The 18,515-nt window shown below is 44.5% G+C and overlaps 1 protein-coding gene across 2 annotated transcripts in view; it reads right to left on the minus strand.

Moving 5' to 3' along the window:
• The window catches only part of LOC119167954 (deoxyribonuclease-2-beta), a 34,225-nt gene extending 16,758 nt beyond the window's left edge, over positions 1 to 17,467 (minus strand). Inside the window, exons 1-5 of one of the 2 annotated variants that reach the window (XM_075865524.1) lie at positions 17,257 to 17,467; positions 11,838 to 12,027; positions 9,228 to 9,300; positions 6,519 to 6,689; positions 5,328 to 5,525 (exon numbers count right to left, since the gene is read on the minus strand). In XM_075865524.1, coding sequence (XP_075721639.1) covers positions 5,328 to 5,525; positions 6,519 to 6,689; positions 9,228 to 9,300; positions 11,838 to 12,027; positions 17,257 to 17,420 — 796 coding nt within the window. In that variant the 5' untranslated portion in view covers positions 17,421 to 17,467. The remainder of the gene's footprint in view (positions 1 to 5,327; positions 5,526 to 6,518; positions 6,690 to 9,227; positions 9,301 to 11,837; positions 12,028 to 17,256) is intronic. The other variant, XM_075865525.1, reaches the window with a different exon arrangement.
• Between the last annotated feature and the right edge of the window lie 1,048 nt (positions 17,468 to 18,515).

The raw sequence follows: 18,515 nt of genomic DNA on the forward strand, positions 1-18,515 counted from the left end.
ATCAGGCTCCAACTCACCGAGCACACCGCGAGGCTTCAAATTTTAGAATCAAACAGGCAGCCCTCACTGCTTGGGGCACCCCAAATAAGCAAAATGGCTAACGCAAGCAATCTAGTAATCTGGCAATGGAATTGCGTCAGCTTCCGCAAAAGGAAGGCAGTACTGCGACACTTAATTAGCTCTGCTACCGAAAGGCCATCGGTGATTTTCCTCCAGGAAACGCTCGCCGATGTCATCGCTCTTCGTCACTATTGTGCTGAAGCGTACTTCAAGGAGGGCAAAAGGGGTGTAGCGACACTTGTCTCAAAGCATCTCGCCTATTTACGTCATGACGTAAGGCCGGTCTTAAGAATTGAACACATCATGAACGAGGTCATCCAGAACGCGAAACTTAAGCAATCCGTTTCCATTTTAAAACGTTTACAGCTCACCAGCCGACAGAAAAGAGACGTTTTATGCTCTTTTCCACAAAACGTGTAAAATTGCAGGTGATCGAACGCTCATCATAGCAGGGGACATTAACGCACATCATCAAGATTGGGGCTATATCGAGAATACCGCAAAATGCGAAGCCCTCGCTGTACAGATCATAGCTCGTGGTCTCACATTGGTCACTGGTCCACGATATCCCACCAGAATAGGCAACTTGGTCAGTAGGGATACCACACCAGATTTGACCATGGTTAGGAATGCAGAGGAACCCGTATGGACTAACTTACAAGAAAATATTAGTAGTGATCACTTCGCGATAAAATCTCGTCACCACCGCTCAGAAAATTTCACGTCACAGACCGGGACCTTTTTAGAGGTATCAGAAAGCAAGACGAGAATAAATACAACCCGCTAAACGAATTAATCACTCACCTCAAAGAACACGTTGCTGCTTCCACAAAGGAAGTGGAGACAGAAAGAAAGAGAGAGCGCATGAACAGGTGATTAGCCCACCTGCTGGAAGCTAAAAACGCGCTGCAGGCTCAATGAAAAACGCAGAAACTAAATCAACGCCTAAGCAAAAAAAAAATGCTGAACTTAATAGGCAGATAGATGAGCTTAGTGAAACGCTAGCTCGACACAATGGGACGAAGTAAGCAATGCCGTCGATGAGCAAATGAGGAGTGGTGCGAAGTGGAACCTCCTCAAACATCTACTAGGGAATCAACAATCCAAAGCCAATCAGCAGCTTACAGTTGACAGACTTATCCAAAACCTAAAGAACTCTGGTCTGACAGAGACAAATTATCGATGAGCTCGCCTCGAGATATCTTTGCATAGAACACGCCTCACACAATGACTACCCTCCTGCTTTGCCAGAGAATGGAATGGACCATCTTGGTTCCCCGTTCACGTGCGCAGAGGTACGAGAGGTTCTATATGAGCTCCACTGCAGACCAGCTCCGGGCCCCGATGGGATCAGTAACAAACTCTTCAAGAATTTACCTGACGAGGATATCGAGCTTCTAACGAATAAAATCAACGAGGTGTGGGAGACCGGCGAGGTTCCAATAGATTGGCGCAACGCGACCGTCATCCTCATTCTGAAGCCGGGGAAACCCCTCGAGCTTGGCTCGCTCCGGCCGATATCTCTCACTTCATGTGTGGGGAAGGTCGCCGAGCACGTTATCTTCAAGCAGACCACTAAAATTGCCGGTGAAAGGAATCTCTTTCCATTTAATCTAATTGGATTTAGGCCGTCAATGTCACCGCAGGATGTAACGTTGCTTTAGAACACAAGATGATTGGCAGGGTCTCTAGAGACACCAGAGCTGTTCTGGCACTTGACCTGGGAAGGGCCTTCTACAAGGTCACACACTCTCACATACTTTATTCCAATAAAGAAGTGGGTCTAGGAGAACATTTTTACAACTACATCAGCTCGTTTCTTAAGAATAGAAAAACTACCATTCGCGTAAGATCTCTCGGCTCGAAGACGTTTGATCTTGGACCCCTAAGCACTTCACAAGGGGCAGTGCTTTCCCCATTTCTATTTAACTTATCGCTGAGAGCACTTTCCCACAGTCTGGCCGCGTTTGAAAGTTTCGGCCGCGCCTTCTACGCCGACGACATCACCGTCTGGTGCGAGGGAGGTAGTGATGGGCAAATTGAAGAGCGATTACAAACAGCGATCAGGGTTGTTGAAGATTTTCTTCACAAGGCAGGACTCTGCTTGTCGGCTAATAAATCGGATCTGCTCCTTCACCGGCCAACAATCGGGGCAAAGAAAGGAAGTTTTCCTGATATCTTAATCACCACAACAGGCGGCTCTATTATTCCAATCGTAAAGAAAGTTAAAATCCTCGGTATGTTCCCGGAGGAGGACGACATTAACGCCTACACGTTAGAGCGCATCGCAGCCAAAGCCGATTCCATGACAAAATTAATCACGAGGATGACCAACAAACGAGGGGGTTATCTGAGGAGAACTTTGGTGAACTCTTTCACGCCTTCCTAATGAGCCACATCAACTACATCGCCCTGGCCCACAAGTGGAGCAGGAGGATGAAGCCCGATTAGAATCAATAATTCGCAAGAACATAAAAAAGGTACTGGGTCTCCCACAGAGCACCAGCATAGGACATATATTGGCGCTGGGTGTCCACAACACCTTTGGCGAAATAGTAGAGGCACAACAGGTCGCCCAAGTTTCAAAACTGGCTTCCACAGAGGCTGGCAGGCAGTTATTAGCGCATACTAGTATACGGTCTCCCATTGCCAGACAAAGGGAGTGCACGCTCTCTATTAAAGTCAGGGAAATGTATACTGTATCTCAGGTACCTAGAAACATGCATCCCCAATACAACTGCGGCAGACGCGAAGCAAGGGCCAGAGTCCTTCTTCGAACAGCGGCTACGATTGAGGACAATGTCGCCTTCGTTGACGCAGTGCAATACGCAACTTCCAATCACTTTGTTTCAGCAGCTACGTCGTTACGGGGAGAGCTGCTGACATCACACGCTGAAAAATTCAGATGCCGACAAAACCGAACAGGTGGCAGTGGCCATCGCCATGGCCGCTACGAATCGTTCTACTATATACACGGACTTGCGAGCCGCCACTAGAGCATTTATGAAAGGCTCGGTGTGCGAAGAAGCCGCTCGTGTTCTCTCTGATGCATCTTGGAAAGGCAAAAAAGCATATAATTTGGTTTCCTGGTCACGTGGGCAGTGATGCTCATGAAACTATCCCAAACGCCAACGAACTTGCACACTCCCAGGCGCAAGGTCTCACACACCACGCCGGAAGTGGGCACTCGGAGGCTGAGGGAGGGCAGTGGCAAAGGGACCCTCTTCTCACTTTCAACGAGGTCTGTAAGCACTATTAGCTGGGGCGTCGGAAGTTTCCCCTTCCACACCCACACCTAAACAGACTACAGGCATCACCCTGTGAATGTTACAAACACGGATCCATGTCTGTTTATTTGGTCAAAATTCATAAACGGAATAGACCCACATTTACTTTGATTTTTTCGTTCAAGTAAAGTTGTATTTTTCTCCTCCTCCTCCTCCTCCTCCTCCTCCTCCTCCTCCTCAAAACAACGCTGGTCAAAAAAAAAACGCTTTTCGCAGCCACGTGGGTTGGGCTTCTTCGGGCACGTCATGCGGATGGGACCTACGTTTATTCTGAGAGGGTAAAAAAGATATTTGGCTTGCGAAGGCTACGCATAGGAGCGGCAAGGGTTTCGAGCTCGCCTCCTCTTATCCTCGTTTCGCGCCGCTTCAACAAAAAAATCGTTTTCTCAGCTCGTAATGAATCGATTCAAAAATTTTTTGTGGCAAAATGTTTCTCATCGGACACCCGAAAACTTCCACGGTCTAACTAAAATTTGGTGAGGAGCCTGGTGAGTGGCCCATTACTTGTGGCAATGTTCGCGCATAAATATTAAACGTTTCTGCCGCCGCGTTGTCCCTTCATTTTTAGGGGACTTGTGAGGAGTGGGGCTTGCCCAATTTCTGCGGCCAATAGCCCTGCGAGTTTTTCGGCATAAAGAATAGGCGCGCGCATTTTGGCGTCACCGCGCCATATGCGTATGTGCCACACAACGAAAGTTATGTAACTTGAGTAACCGTGGCTGTGATTTCTACAATTTTAAGTGACCGCGTTTCGCGGGTGCTGTTTGGAAGGCAAAAAAACCTATCGCGAAGGAGGCAAGTCTGGTCAACATTGCACAGAAGTTGCAAGTGCAGATAAGACCAGTTGTATCGCACTCAGAGGTACAAGAAAAAAAAGGCCAGGCGTGAGCGGAAAGCGCAGCACAGTAACAGCGAAAACTGGAAAAGTGGCCTTTTTAATATAAGTTGTAAGCTTTCTTGGGGCTACCAATAGAAGTACGCTTACTATTGTCACGGGGTCTTTTTGGGAAATGGAATGCGGCACTATAATACTGCGTCATGAATCATAATTTTTGTCAAGTTCTGTTAGTCATTCTGCGGCAAAGTGAGGAACTCGCTACGCATGTGCAAGCGCTATGTGCATTTTGTTATTTGTTGATGCGGCTGATTACGATGAGGAAGTATGGCTGAGATCTTTCTAAAAGGTTTCAAGCATTCAACGACCCACTCGACCCTTGTGATCATTGTATTAGGAACGCTATGAGGTTATTTCAGAAAAATAACAGTTTGGGCATTAAAGTTCGTTGTTGCTGTTTTTTTATCTTTGGGCGAATCAGTGTTGGTTCATTATATCATAACGGGGGGGGGGGCGCTAAATACACAGCCTACAAGCAAATTTGGGGGAAACTTAAGCTTCGCCATCATGAGTTGAACGGGATAGCGATATTCCGTTCCTAGTACGTACTTTAAACTCTTAGTGTATAAAATCTTTTTGATCTTGCTATGCACCCCATTATACATGACCTCAAGGGTGCAGTAGCATGTGTGCCTTTTGTAGTGGGTGACTGGCTTTAAAGTATGAACTAATTATTAGATTTCCATGTTCTGGCGTCGATGGCAATGTGACCTTATGCCACGCATTATTATGGCAACGTTTTATGTCGTATTCTGAGGCATGTACACAGGACGCGTGTATTTGTAAAGCATGAAAGTTACACAGCATTTCAAAGCATTTCCAAGCAGCGCAAGCTATTTTCTTTGTATTTTCAAGCAGAGGCCTGGCAGAGATAATGACTTTTCGCTCACAACCAATGAAGCCGATGCCGGAATTTCTGCAAAACTAGCTGTTTGAATCTATGGCGTTGGTAACGTCATCGTCCCGCGCTCTCCTTTTTCTTGCGTACTGTGTATTTCGCACCCCCCTCCCCTCGCAGACATCACCATATTCTAGGATTTCACACAATACAATTGCATGAGAACCTTTCCCGCGCAGCACCTTACCTGTAAACAATCGAGGAGGCTTGGCGATCATCATTACGGGCGTCCTCCCATTTGTCCTGAGGTAGTCAACTCTTAACTTAGCCTTTTTGTCCCTCAGGTACTTCTTGCGAAGCAAAAGCCAAAATTTTCTGAAGGCGCGTGCCCACTCCGGCGCACGGGCTTGGTAGACATTGGCCTCTTGAATGTGAAGATGAAGCGCTGTAAAGAGAATTTTATGCAAAGATGCTTGAAGAGATGGCAGAGAAAATTCTTTAAATTTTGAAGATTAGCTTACGCGTTATCAACTAAAAAGGCTGAAACAGGAGAAACAATGCAACATGTACACGAGGCTATTTTAGCAGAGTATGTTTTCAGATGGGCTTTAATTTCATTTCAGTTTCATTTAAGTATCCGGCCGCCAGGTTCTTGGCCCATCCCCCTCTGTGGGTGAGCGCCATCCATCTGAGGTCATCAACATCAGCATTTGCAGCAATTAGCACTTAGCCTGCATTTATGTAGTTATGTGATCGCGGTAAAGAAAGCGAATCATTGTGTACATGACTTTGTGCTACAATAACTCTTGCCATTTTCAGGCAGTGACGAAACGTTTAATCATGACCCAGCTGACTTGACCATCAGTTAAGGTAGCTCAGTTCCATGGATCATGACCTTGAGATTACTCATTGGTAGCGGAAATGAGATGCTGCATAAGTGCGGTCGATACGGTATGTTTAATTTCACTACCGAACGCTATCCAATGGCAGCAACGTTAGGGATACAAAGTAAAAGTACTAATTAATAATAATTGCAGGGGCTTAATCCAAAAAGCGCGACATCATTATGAGAGACGCCGCAGTGAAGTGGTCCAGAAATTTCGAACACCAGGAATTCTTTCACGTGCACCTAAATATATGCACAAGGGTCTCAATAATTTTCGCCTGCATCGAAAATGAGGCCGCCACGACGGCGATTTGATTCAGCGGCCTGCGGAAGAGGAGTGGACTGCCTTCGCCACCAGAATACTGTGACGGGTAAGCCTACACAGTGAAAAAACTTCCCTTCGTAATAGCAACTATGGAAATGCTCGAGGTGAATTCGCAGCGTCGTTGCATTATGAACCAAGAACGGGCATTCATAAGGTGAATTTTGGAAAGAAACATGTGTTTCAAATATGTCACGGCAAAGAGAACAGCCTGATGGAGCTCAGCGTACATATAGTTTCGACGGCCTCAAAGGAGAACGACGTGCAGAAGAACAGCTGGCCATTCTCTCGACCACTGTGCGGGTATTCGTACTCCTTGGTCACGTCGTCCACAAACCTGGGCACACTGTGCTGAAGCCACACGGCACCTCCGTTTTTCCCCTTGCCCACCAACAGCAGACCTGCATGGAGGCGTCGACAACGTATGTTTACGTGATTTCGGATCCGCAGTGCAGTGTTGTGATTTGCAGAAGCACGTACTCGACATTATATTCGTATTCAACATTGCATAGATTAAATATACAACATCGGTAACATTGAAACCGAATCAAACTTTTACTATGGTACGCTTGAAACAGGTAAGGCAGGCAAGTAGGATGCTGGAAGTCACATTCATTTTAGCAGCGAAAACTAGAGGAAGAAAGAGAGAGAAAGAATAAGAAGAAAGGTGGAGAGGGCTAACCAGGACTGAGCCCGGTGGGCTACTTTGCACTGGGGAAGGGGGGATGGGGAAGGAAAGTAATAAAGGAGGAGAAAAAATTCACAGGCTGGGCCCGTGCGTAAGTTTCATGTTTCACATCACAAGCGACGAAACTGACCGATGTCTTTGAGAAAACACAACAACACTTTCGTTGCCTTTCGGAAGTGAGATGGGCAGCGCCATGGTTTCGATACATTCTCGACAGTGAAATCGCTTCTGTACAGTTGATTTGGAACACTGCGCAGGTAAATCCCCTAGTTCGATAGCCTCATCGACTGCCCAGTCATTGCACTCCACGCTGTCGGCCATCCCAATCTTAAAGAGTAGGCATTGGTAAATGGTAAAGGCTACGCCCAGACGCAGACAACACAACACTGCACCTTCCTCTCTGACAAGACCAGGGGTGAGCAGTAGTCGCAGAGATGGGTCGAGATAAAGCAATCAATGATGTGTGAATTGGGATTACTGTGATTTTTGGAATGTCATGTTTTTCGCCAGCTGACTCAAGTAGCTAGCCGCATGATCCCTATGGATAAATTTATGGAAACAAGATTTGTACTTGTGCACTTCTAGCTGCTTCATCGGTGAGGTCGTTGCCAGAGATACTATAATGAGTTGATATCCACTTCAACACAACGTTGTTCCCTTTTTCGGTCGCATAGTGCTGTATTTCTCTGATCTCCCACACAAGTTGTTCATACGGCTCGCGACGAATTGCCGACGAAATACATTGCAGAGCCGCCTTACTGCACATTGATTAGCCGGTTGTTGCTTGATATTTACGATGGCACTTCGCTGAGCAACAATCTCCGAACCAGTCAATGTGCTTACGTAACAAAGTTTGTGAATGATCTCAATGTGTCGCAGTGAGACGTCGGTGGCGGCGACGGAACTAGTCTGGCTGATATAGCCATCCCTGTGCACGTGGATTCTATCAAGATAAAAAATGTGCAAACAATCCAGAGCTGCTTGCTTCAAGGCCAAGGCTGAAAGAACTTTTCTATTTCTTACTCCTTAGACGGAAAGGCGCACATCGGGTTGTCGTATGCACCACAAAGCGGCCGGTGAACGTGCCGAGGATGTGAAACCGTGTGGTAGTAAAGCGTGGTGGGAGCTGACGACACATGGGAATGACGCCCGCGGTCGTTGTTCTGGCAGGAACGACAGATGGCTCGATAGCATCTTTGAAACGTGCCGAATATGTGCTATCAGCGTGTTTGTTGTGACATGAGTCATAACCGGATGGTCCCGAGCCAACCTAACTGTCCCGCCTGTGGGTTGGTTCGTCGTAGGCCGAGACAAACACGTAGTGCCTGTGCTTCCACGCTCTGAAGTGCTGGAATGTTTGACTTAAAATTTTTAGTAAGCAGAGGAGAGCTGTAGCGCAGTGCACCAATAAAAAGTGTTTGGTATAGCTGTAGAATGAAACTGTGTGATGGACCCCATCTTTCTTTTAGCGATGAATTTCAGAACGTGGCAAGAGATGCGAGTTTCAATTTCATGTGAGTCACGTGAGGACTCCAGGAGAAGTGGCGGTCAACATTGACACCTAGAAAAAGATGACTTCACTTGTAAGAGATAGGCTGACCATAGTTACCCGATAAAAAGAAATACTCAATAGGAGGCACAAAGCTTGTACACTCTAAGAGTCTTCTTCTCTGTGTGCATTTTTTTAACTTGCACTGCTTACGTGACTACGCTTCCTGGATCGTATACTAATGAAAAAAACAGAACGCAGGAGTTCGCGCTCACACAGCTTATAAAATACATCTTTACACTACAGTTAAAAACACTTGCTCAAACAGATACAGCATGTGCGCGTCACGGATTTCTGCATTCTATCTAGTTTGCTTAGCGCATCACTAAGTTACGAACTCCTAACACCAACTAGCACAAAGTCATAGCCTGCCAAGACATAGCGCGCCTGTCATTCGCCCCCACGAAGACGTGCTAATAAGCACAGATAGAAAAAAACAATAATGCAAATGAGCTAATGTAATTATACAAAGTATGTCTAAGAATCGCATTGGAAACATTGAACATTAAATATAAGTATTATTTTTATTGCATACAGTCTTTAATTGACAGCTCCTGCCATGAAGTTTTGTTTTAGACTTGCTATTGCTGAAAACAAAAGGCGTTGTACTCTTATAGCCATATAATACTAGAACTGTAAATCTTTCCTTTCTTTCGCAATCAATTACCGCGAGCGTGTTTTAACAGGCGGTAACATACGAACCTTTTGTGTGCCCTCCTCTTTTACCGCGGAATCCACGGGGTGGCTGATCGTTGTATGCCAGAAATGCCACTTCCTATTGAAAAACATGTGTGCTCGTGGCAAACAGACTCCTTGGCGATACATGTGTGAGAGCTGCGTGCATAACACTAACCAATCAATAGATTAACCATGTCTCATGTAGCTATAGGTGCATTTCGAAAATTGTAACTTTGTCGATGAACAGGTTCCACACATTGTAGAACGAAATACAGCTTTGAAACACAAACTTTGGAAACGGTTCGCATTACAGAATCGTAGCCAGGATGGCTGGTTCTTTAGAAGCCCCTACCCCCCTTGAAATTTGGAAGAAAGGCCTGTTTTACCAAGCAAAGAAATAATTTAAAAAGGTGTTTCTCTAGGCCGTGAATCAGGGGGATCTCCCCGAAAAAAATTCCTGGCTACGGGCCTGCCACTTGAGTATGACGTTCTTGTTATATCCGGGTCAGTTATTGTAGTTTAATTCTTCCGATTACTCGCTTTTTTTGTAATGCATTGATTTGTTGATTGATTTGTGGGGTTTAACGTCCCAAAACCACCATATGATTATGAGAGACGCTATAGTGGAGGGCTCTGAAAATTTTGACCACCTTGGGTTCTTTAACGTGCACCCAAATCTGAGCACACGGGCCTACAACATTTCCGCCTCCATCGGAAAGGCAGCCGCCGCAGCCGGGATTTGAACCCGGGACGTGCGGGTCAGCAGCCGAGTACCTTAGCCACTAGACCACCGTGGCGGGGCTTTTGTAATGGCATTGAGTTTTAAGTTTACAACATACCTTCTATAGGTAAGTTGTAGCAAAAAGGTTGTTGCTACACGAGGTACATGCTTGTATTTCTCTTTGTCTGTGGTTATTTTACTTTCTTAAAATACAGGGCACATTGTTAGCAAAACACGGTATCACTACAAGCCACGAGTCCCAAGAAAACAAATATCCTTTTTCAACGGTCCTAAAATGGCATGTTTTCTTGTCACATTCATATTACGGATATATATATATATATATATATATATATATATATATATATATATATATATATATATATATATATATATATATATATATATATATATATATATATATATATATCGATTGAGATGAAATGGGAATGCTAAAGGCTCTAGTACTGTCCGATGTCAGTGCTCATCAAAGAGCACTATATGGTCAAAAACTCCCACCAGAACACTCTATTATGGCGTCTTTCATAACCATATCGTGATTTTGGAATGCAAATCCCCAGTTATTATTATTATTCTCATTTAGCTGTCACCCACTGGAATAATTCTTGAAAAAACAGAGCAGGTGACAATGATGTTGGTCCAACGTGCTCCAAGGCAAAAGAACTCTTCGCGCTGCATTGCCGCGGGCGGTCACACTTTTTCAAGTCTCAAAGCCGTAGTATGATTTCACAAAGAGTTTGCATCAATTTCGCATTTACAATGAGCTCCTAGTCTCATCAGGGGAGTGTTATGTCCGGGGTTGTCGTCGTCCCATACACGTACTGCTGAAACGGCAGTGAAAAGGCATGGGCAACCTCGAACGGTCAAAACTGGTTTCTTCCTACGCAGACGGGAGCGGCAGCCGAACTGCCGTGGGTAAAGCGGGGGACGAGGACAAGAAAGCAGAGGAGTCTTGATGACCGGAGTCGTTTGCAACCGGTCGTTCACCGCTTCATGGTGTACCGCTCGGAAGCTCACTCGGCACCTCGGGATGGTTTGGGACACAACAGAGAGAATAATTTTCTTTCCGTAAGCCTCCAACGGAGATCAGGGCCAGTCTCACCTCCCAGTGGTCATTCTCAGCACATCTACTGTCGTGTGGGAATAGTTTTTTAAATACGATACCTTATATTCGGTATCATTCTCTCTGTGGTAAAGTAACAAGAGTGTTTTTATATTTGTCCTACATTACAATTGTGCCCGTGCTGTGACCATCAGAATGTTACGTGCGACACGACTTGGGAGGCTAATCAGAATGCCAAGCCATTGGCGTCATCAGATTACCAAACGTCACTTCCAGTTACAAAAATCGCCGTTTTGCCTTGCTGCAGTCGGTCCAGAGAGCGGTTTCTCTGTTTAGATTTTCATAACTGATTGTTTTCGGTGTTTCTACTTGTGAACAGATATCACAGCATTTCAAACTTCTAGAAAAAGCGACCAAATGATATGCCTATTTATATTTTGTCGCAGGGTTTCTCTAAATGTTGATTGATATGTGGGGTTCAACGTCCCAAAACCACCATTTGATTATGAGAGACGCCGTAGTGGAGGGTTCCGGAAATTTCGACCACCTGGGGTTCTTTAACGTGCACCCAAATCTGAGCTCACGGGCCTACAACATTTCCGCCTCCATCGGAAACGCAGCCGCCGCAGCCGGTCCCTCTAAATGTTCCTATCAACTGCATGGTGCGCTTTCCTGTTTGTCTAGGATTACCACTCCTTAGCACAGAAAATAATGTGGCCACAATGAAATTGTCTCATTCATTGGTTTAGTCTCGTAATTGTCAAGGATAATGTAATGAAGTGTCGACGTTAGGCGTTACCTTTCTACTATACCAGCTGGAATGACTTACGCTCTGTGCTTTATTATATATTGGTGCTAGCGTCTCTTTAACAGGGTTTGATTTTCCAAAGTAAATACTGAAAGGCAACAATTCCCATTCTGAATTTTCTGAATCACTGCCGTAATACGCCATCTCGCCACCATCAAGCTGCTTCGTGTTTCTATGATCCTTGGTCTTTGGCAGCTTGTAAATAACAAACCTGCAAAAAAGGCAATTTATAAGGAACTCGGACATCATACAGACCGACGCAAATGCTTAAGTTACTTAGCAAGGAAATCTTAAATCTACCTCGGCAGTCCCCCCCCCCCCCACCAAAAAAAAAAAGCAGCGATATGTTGAAGTAGCGCTCCGCATTAACACTTAAGGAACTTAATCTCTATACCGCGCGTGCATACGTAAAAAACAAGATCGACATATTAGAGGTTAGCCCTTCAAGTTTTCACTCATACCATGATCATACATGAGTGAGAGAACGCACTGCTTTTATATTTGAAAGTATTATGACACCATAAAAAGTCTTTTGATATATAGTTCACGGCTTGAAAAAAGGCTCGCCTGGACAAGTATGATGCACATCTGGTTAAATGAGTGCTACAAAAGCAGATGTTTGGAAAACTGCCCATTCTGCAGCCACAGCTGCAAGTGAAGTGACGTTCGGGCTGTGTGTGACGTTATAGATAGGACGAGAGCTCCGTGTTTACGGAAAAAACCGAGAAAGTTTTATACAAACTTGCCGGCAAAAGTTTTGAGAATTCGAATTTACTGGATAAGCTCCAATTTGAACGGCCAATATTACCCCGTTTTATTCCTTCTTAAAATAGCATGCTTCAAGTGGTTTTTGAGGCATATGGGCCGGCTAGGCTGATACTAGGCTTGCTTCTCGTCAACAGTATCTTCATACTTAAATAAAAATCAGGCTGGTCCCACGTACATTGGGAATCGATGTTATGCGAAGCATCCGATTTGAAGTTGACGGGGCTGTAACTTTTTTATTGAGCGAAAAGTTTCGAAGTAGCACTAAAGATATGTACAAATACATGTACATACATATGATAAACACCCGCGTATCTTTCATATAATCAGCTGTTTACAGTTGCATAACGATGCCAACAGCAACATGGTTATTAGCAACACCAGAAACAGTAAGCTGATGTGAAGCGCTCGTGCTCACTGTAGGATGGTAGCCCTGGACACTGCTACATAAATCAACTTCGTTGGATGGCGCCTAACTACAATGAACATTACCCCAACGTGACGAATGTATCATAGGAGTGCTCAAATAACGTTTGTATGGGATGCCGTGTCGATGAGAGACTGATACAAACAAGAAAACATAACTGTTTATTCGATGTCAGAACAGCATCGATGGAGCATACTGACGCTGCGCTCGTCAGAGCTAACGGCGCAATGATAATATTGTAAGCTTGCAGCCCGGGTTTATAGCCACCGTCGGTGACGTAAGCCTCTGGTGACGCTACGGTGGCGCTGTCTCTTATCGGTGGTGTGTTGCAGCATGCGGCCGCGTTACGCTGGTATAGCTAATGACGCAGGGGAGGCTGCGCTGGTTTGTACGCAGCGTGGTACCACATCACCTACCAGTCGTCCAGAACGTGTTGGGGGGTCTGTGAATAGATGCCTGTGAATGGATCTCGGTTTTTACGCAGTGTGTGGCCGCATTTGTAAAATTGAACAGGCAGCACTGCAACCATGATTCACGTTTGTTTCCAAAGCAGTTCTGAGACATGGCGTAGCTCTGCGGTGGTATACTTGATTGCCACGCAGAATGCTGGGGATCGGTTCCTGTTGGGACCTAGATATTATTTGCATTCGTCAAATCACTGCTGCTGATGTCAGCTTTTTTCTTTTAACGCTTGCGTTTTCAAATTACCCTAATGAGTTCTCGCCGTTCGGTAGATGTAAACTGTCAGTAACTTGTGGCACATATTCGCACACTGTAGCACATACCCGCCCGTAGGTATACGCCCCACGTCTGGTAGAATGAGTTTGACGACGTACGCGATGGCATTACGACATTATACATGTCACGACTAGCGAGTCATATTGGTCAAACAATCTTGCCCTCACATGCTAATCTTGGTGTACCCCAAGTATCGAATTTCTCTATTTACAAAAGCAACAAAAATGTAACAAATTTATCGATTTACCTTTCTATTCCCAAAATAAACGGAAAGCCTTAATCATGTCATCCGGATCTGGTTGAATCGAGTCAGTTAAAAATATTGGAATAATTACGAAGTTTCTGAAAATTCCTACGAACACCTCTTAAGCGGCGGCACCCATGGCACCTTCAAGCTTTCCTCTGCCTCTCGACTGCATTCCCACGTGTGTTTAGAATATCGTAGCCGTCCTCGTCAGCAACCGAGGATATGGCAGCGGGTAATATTTCTTAGAGGTGAGGAATCGGCACATACTAGGTCGACATTCCGCTGTTTTTTGCGGGCTATTAGACTTGAATTCGTCAGCAACGTTGCTTCTCGCAGGGTATCCCCCGTTGTGTCTTGAGAACACATTTGTGCGAGGGTATCCCTGCAGCGATCAAAAAGCTCATCACCTCGCGTCAGCCTGTCCTCAAAACGAATGTGACTGCTCTGACATTTTTTGCGCGCCTGATAACGTCGGTGTCTTCATCCAGTGGTGCGTGCCTCCAGAATCAGCACCCAGACCTGCGTGTCCTAAACGAATCGCTTTCTTCCGGTACTCGTGGCATACTGTAGTTAACGGTTGGCTCTGGCTCGGTGCGCGAACACTTACATCAACATTTACATTGGGGACATGTCGTCGTGTAGATTTTGTGACTCCTTTGATGCACAGAATACATTGGCTCCTTCGATGAACGAGAGTGTGCCGACTGCCATACTCTCAAAGGAAGTTGTCAGACTGTTATCTCCGTATTTACTCTTTGTCCTTTACATTAGTGTTTACACGGAGATGCATTCTGCGTCGCAGCCCAAGTGAAAAACAAACTATGACAGGGTAGCATTTAAAAAGTCGATGTACAAAAAAATACAAAAAGAACACTTTTGACAGACCGAGCTGGGGCCCTGCCGATGAAAACAGAGGAAATTGGGAGCTCTTAAGAAAAAAAAGGCTGAGCGAGGACCCGCTTCCCGATTTCTTATTGAAGTGAAAGCAAGAACGTGAAAATAGTCATACTGGAGTAGCTAAACGGACTCGAAAAACTGTTGCATCTGAGAGAACCAAAATGAGACGACTCTAGACGAACAAACTTTTTAATAGTTCTGCAGAATGACTTGCGGTGGTTCAATTATGAGCGTCAACTGCGTCTTGATGCGTTGTTATTAAGTAGACTTGATAGGCTATCGCACTTTTACGAGGGCGCAATGACAGAAAATGAAATGTCACTAGTACTCATTGCAGCCTAGGCAACTTAAAATGCTCATAATATTGTTTATTCTCCAACTGCGGCGTTTTTGATGCCTATGTCTCCTTTACGCCAATAAAGGACACCAAAAGATCAATGTAGGAGATTTTGCTGACAATGCAAAGTAACTGGTACGGTCGTCATCGCTGTCAGGTGTCAGCTACATACTCAAGATATCGCATGCACTTCACAGTCACAATAAAACGTCGCTTGTGATTGTTTTATGGCTGGTATTACGCAGAGATGTTGTTTGATACCCTCTTAAGACATAGGCGCCCACAGGGTTCCCTTTCGGGAGTGGGGTAGTGAAAGTTCGCCGCAGCAGCCCTTTTCCTGTTATATCAACGTATAGGGTGGAATTTGCGACCCCTCCTACCGAGTCGCAGGGCCCCAAGCTTCCCTTCTATGTCAGCGTGGGAAGCTACCATTGCAGGTGAAGTGGCCGCCCTTCCGCCCCCCCCTCCTCCTGCCGGCACGCACTATTATGCCTTACAAATCTTGAATAGTGTGAGTGCAGCGTTTGCACCGTGTTTGTGCTTTGAACAGCTCTTGAGCACAATTTTGCACGGAACTACGATGCACGAGGAAACCAAGCAGTCTCTCTGTCTTTCTATTTTGTGTGTGTGTGTGTGTGTGTGTGTGTGTGTGTGTGTGTGTGTGTGTGTGTGTGTGTGTGTGTGTGTGTGTGTGTGTGTGTGTGTGTGTGTGTGTGTGTGTGTGTGTGTGGTGTGTGTGTGTGTGTGTGTGTGTGCTGCTGTGATATGCTTTTGCTTAGGTTCGTGTCGAACTGAAGCTTCTTGCAGATGTGTTAATTACGCTCAAAAAGTGCGCAAATGAAACGACCAAAAAGTTTGAAAACCTCGTTGTCTGCTGCACAAAACTGGACTTTGAGACGGCATGTGACCTTTGTATAAACAAAGAACTTCGTGATGACTGCAACACCGAGAAACACCCCTAAACATTCAGTTAAAGAACTGATAAGCCTAGTATATCTGTAGTTCCCAGTACTAACTGTCGATAATCACGTTAGATATTCACTAAAGTAAGCATTGCACGCATCTTTTTGCAGAACTTCATCTTTCGGAGACGAACGTTCGGAAACGTCCAGCTTAACTAAAACTTTGTCATACAGAAACTTTATGCGACCTTCATTATAAAGCATGCTTCTATTGTCCGGGACACGTACACAATCACACAAACACCCCTCCCCCCCCACACACAAATTAAGTAAACTTGATGAACCTATACGCAGTCAGGTTTATTTTTTACCCGAATAGCTGACGTACGTCTCCATGATCCATTCTACAATGCGCAGAACTCTAAAACGATTGCCAACATGTTACCGAGATAGTGAACATTTTGGCTAATTATACAATTGCAAATTAAGCGTTAACAAAACTGTACACGTTTTAACACGCTCTTCACACGTTCGCATCATCCCAAAAAGGCAAGAAACTTGTCACAAGGGGCTAACTTATAATACAATATACTTTTACCGCGTGTGCATTTGGAACAAAACGCCGTTGCTGACAAAAGTTTCAGTTGCCAAACGAATTCTGCATTTCTCTACATACTTTCACATAAACAGAGATTTTGTGTATAACAACAGTTCGATCATTGTGTAAGATATTATTCTCTCGTTCCTGACAAAGTTGTCAATTGCCAAACGATTTCAACGTTTCTCTACATACTTTCACATGAAGCGTAATTTCGGTGTATTGCAACAGTTCGATTATTGTAACACATGTTATTTTTGTGCGCCGTTTCACATGAAATTTTACGGCAGGACATAACTGAATGTTTGGAACCCACTTCGTTGTCGTTCAAAACGCCCCGACTTGGAAAAATCCTGGTAAAGGGACTGTTATGTGTGGCTTTTAAAAAACTAATTTAAATAAAAGGTCACAATGTATGCGACCTTATTAGTGCTGTTATGTGAAGACTCCACAAACGAAATGTACTTTCTAACAATGAGAACTTGGAGAACACGCATACGAATAATGGAGATAAGTTGCAATCACTTACCAGTCTACAGGAGTACCCATTGCATTCTTACACGATATTTTGGAAGAAGCTCCGTAAACAGTTTTTAGGCTAACACCTATGAGAAGAAGATTCGCAGTGCTAAACAAGGGTACCATAACTATCGTATAGATTACACAACGCGCTATGTTCAGCTCATTCGGCATATGCGTCAACCTGGGCAGATCTTCTACGCAGAGGACACAATCGAGCTCGTTAAGGCTCATTTATATTTGCTAGCTAATGATCTGACAGCTACAAATTTTCAGCTACGAGCTGCTGAGGGCCACGCCACTCAAAGTAGACGATGACATTCATGACGTCCGATTTCGATTTTTTTTCCTGCAAAAAAATCCTTTGGTGCTGTTCTCCGACGTGATGTTGCGATCTTTTGACACATCATTCAAAATGTCCTCACAAGACATGGCGACACGAAAAGTTGAAAATATCTGGGGCACGTCCTTTTGAAGGCTTTAGCGACAGTCACGCTCTAGTTGCGAAACGAGGGCATGACAGTCGAGTTGAACTATACGCCATTACAGCAGTAACGTTTACATATGGCAGCTAATGAATATGCGACTGTTACTGCTGTATGCATGAATAAATTTAGACATTAAGCGTGAGATAGTTGCCAAGGAAACTAAAATGTGCATGGATGACATGTCTCGTAAAGACATATGAGTGCCTCATCAAAATGCGTCGAAAATTGGTAGAGCGAGACATATGCATTGTTCTTGTTTTGTTGGTTGCTTCTGAGTCTAACGCTTAATAAGCATTATTCCGTACTTGCATAAAAAATTGTGCGTGTAAGCTGGGGCCATCCTTCTTTTTGCACGACATCGAAGCTTGTAGCTATTTTGATAGCCATCTGTTTTATTAAACTCTCAGCGACGCCTAGAAGGTATGTCGTAATCACAACTTCCCTGGCGGCTTCTGCATGCGGGGGAAATGCCACTCCAAGAAAAATAAATGTACCCATAGTATAGACGAGCTCCCCGTAGATACAAAGTTAGGTGAGCATGTGGCATTTTGAGTGCATTTCGAGTCACTGCGGAATGAAGAGAAATGAAATGGCAGATGAGGTCGCAAATTATTATTATTATTATTATTATTATTATTATTATTATTATTATTATTATTATTATTATTATTATTATTATTATTATTATTATTATTATTATTATTATTATTATTATTATTATTGTAAAGAGGTTTATTGGGCGAACCAAACGGGCAGGTGGGAGATTGGAGATAGCGACAGG

This window comes from Rhipicephalus microplus, chromosome 6 (genome assembly GCF_043290135.1).
Source record: "Rhipicephalus microplus isolate Deutch F79 chromosome 6, USDA_Rmic, whole genome shotgun sequence".
Lineage (NCBI taxonomy): Eukaryota > Metazoa > Arthropoda > Arachnida > Ixodida > Ixodidae > Rhipicephalus > Rhipicephalus microplus.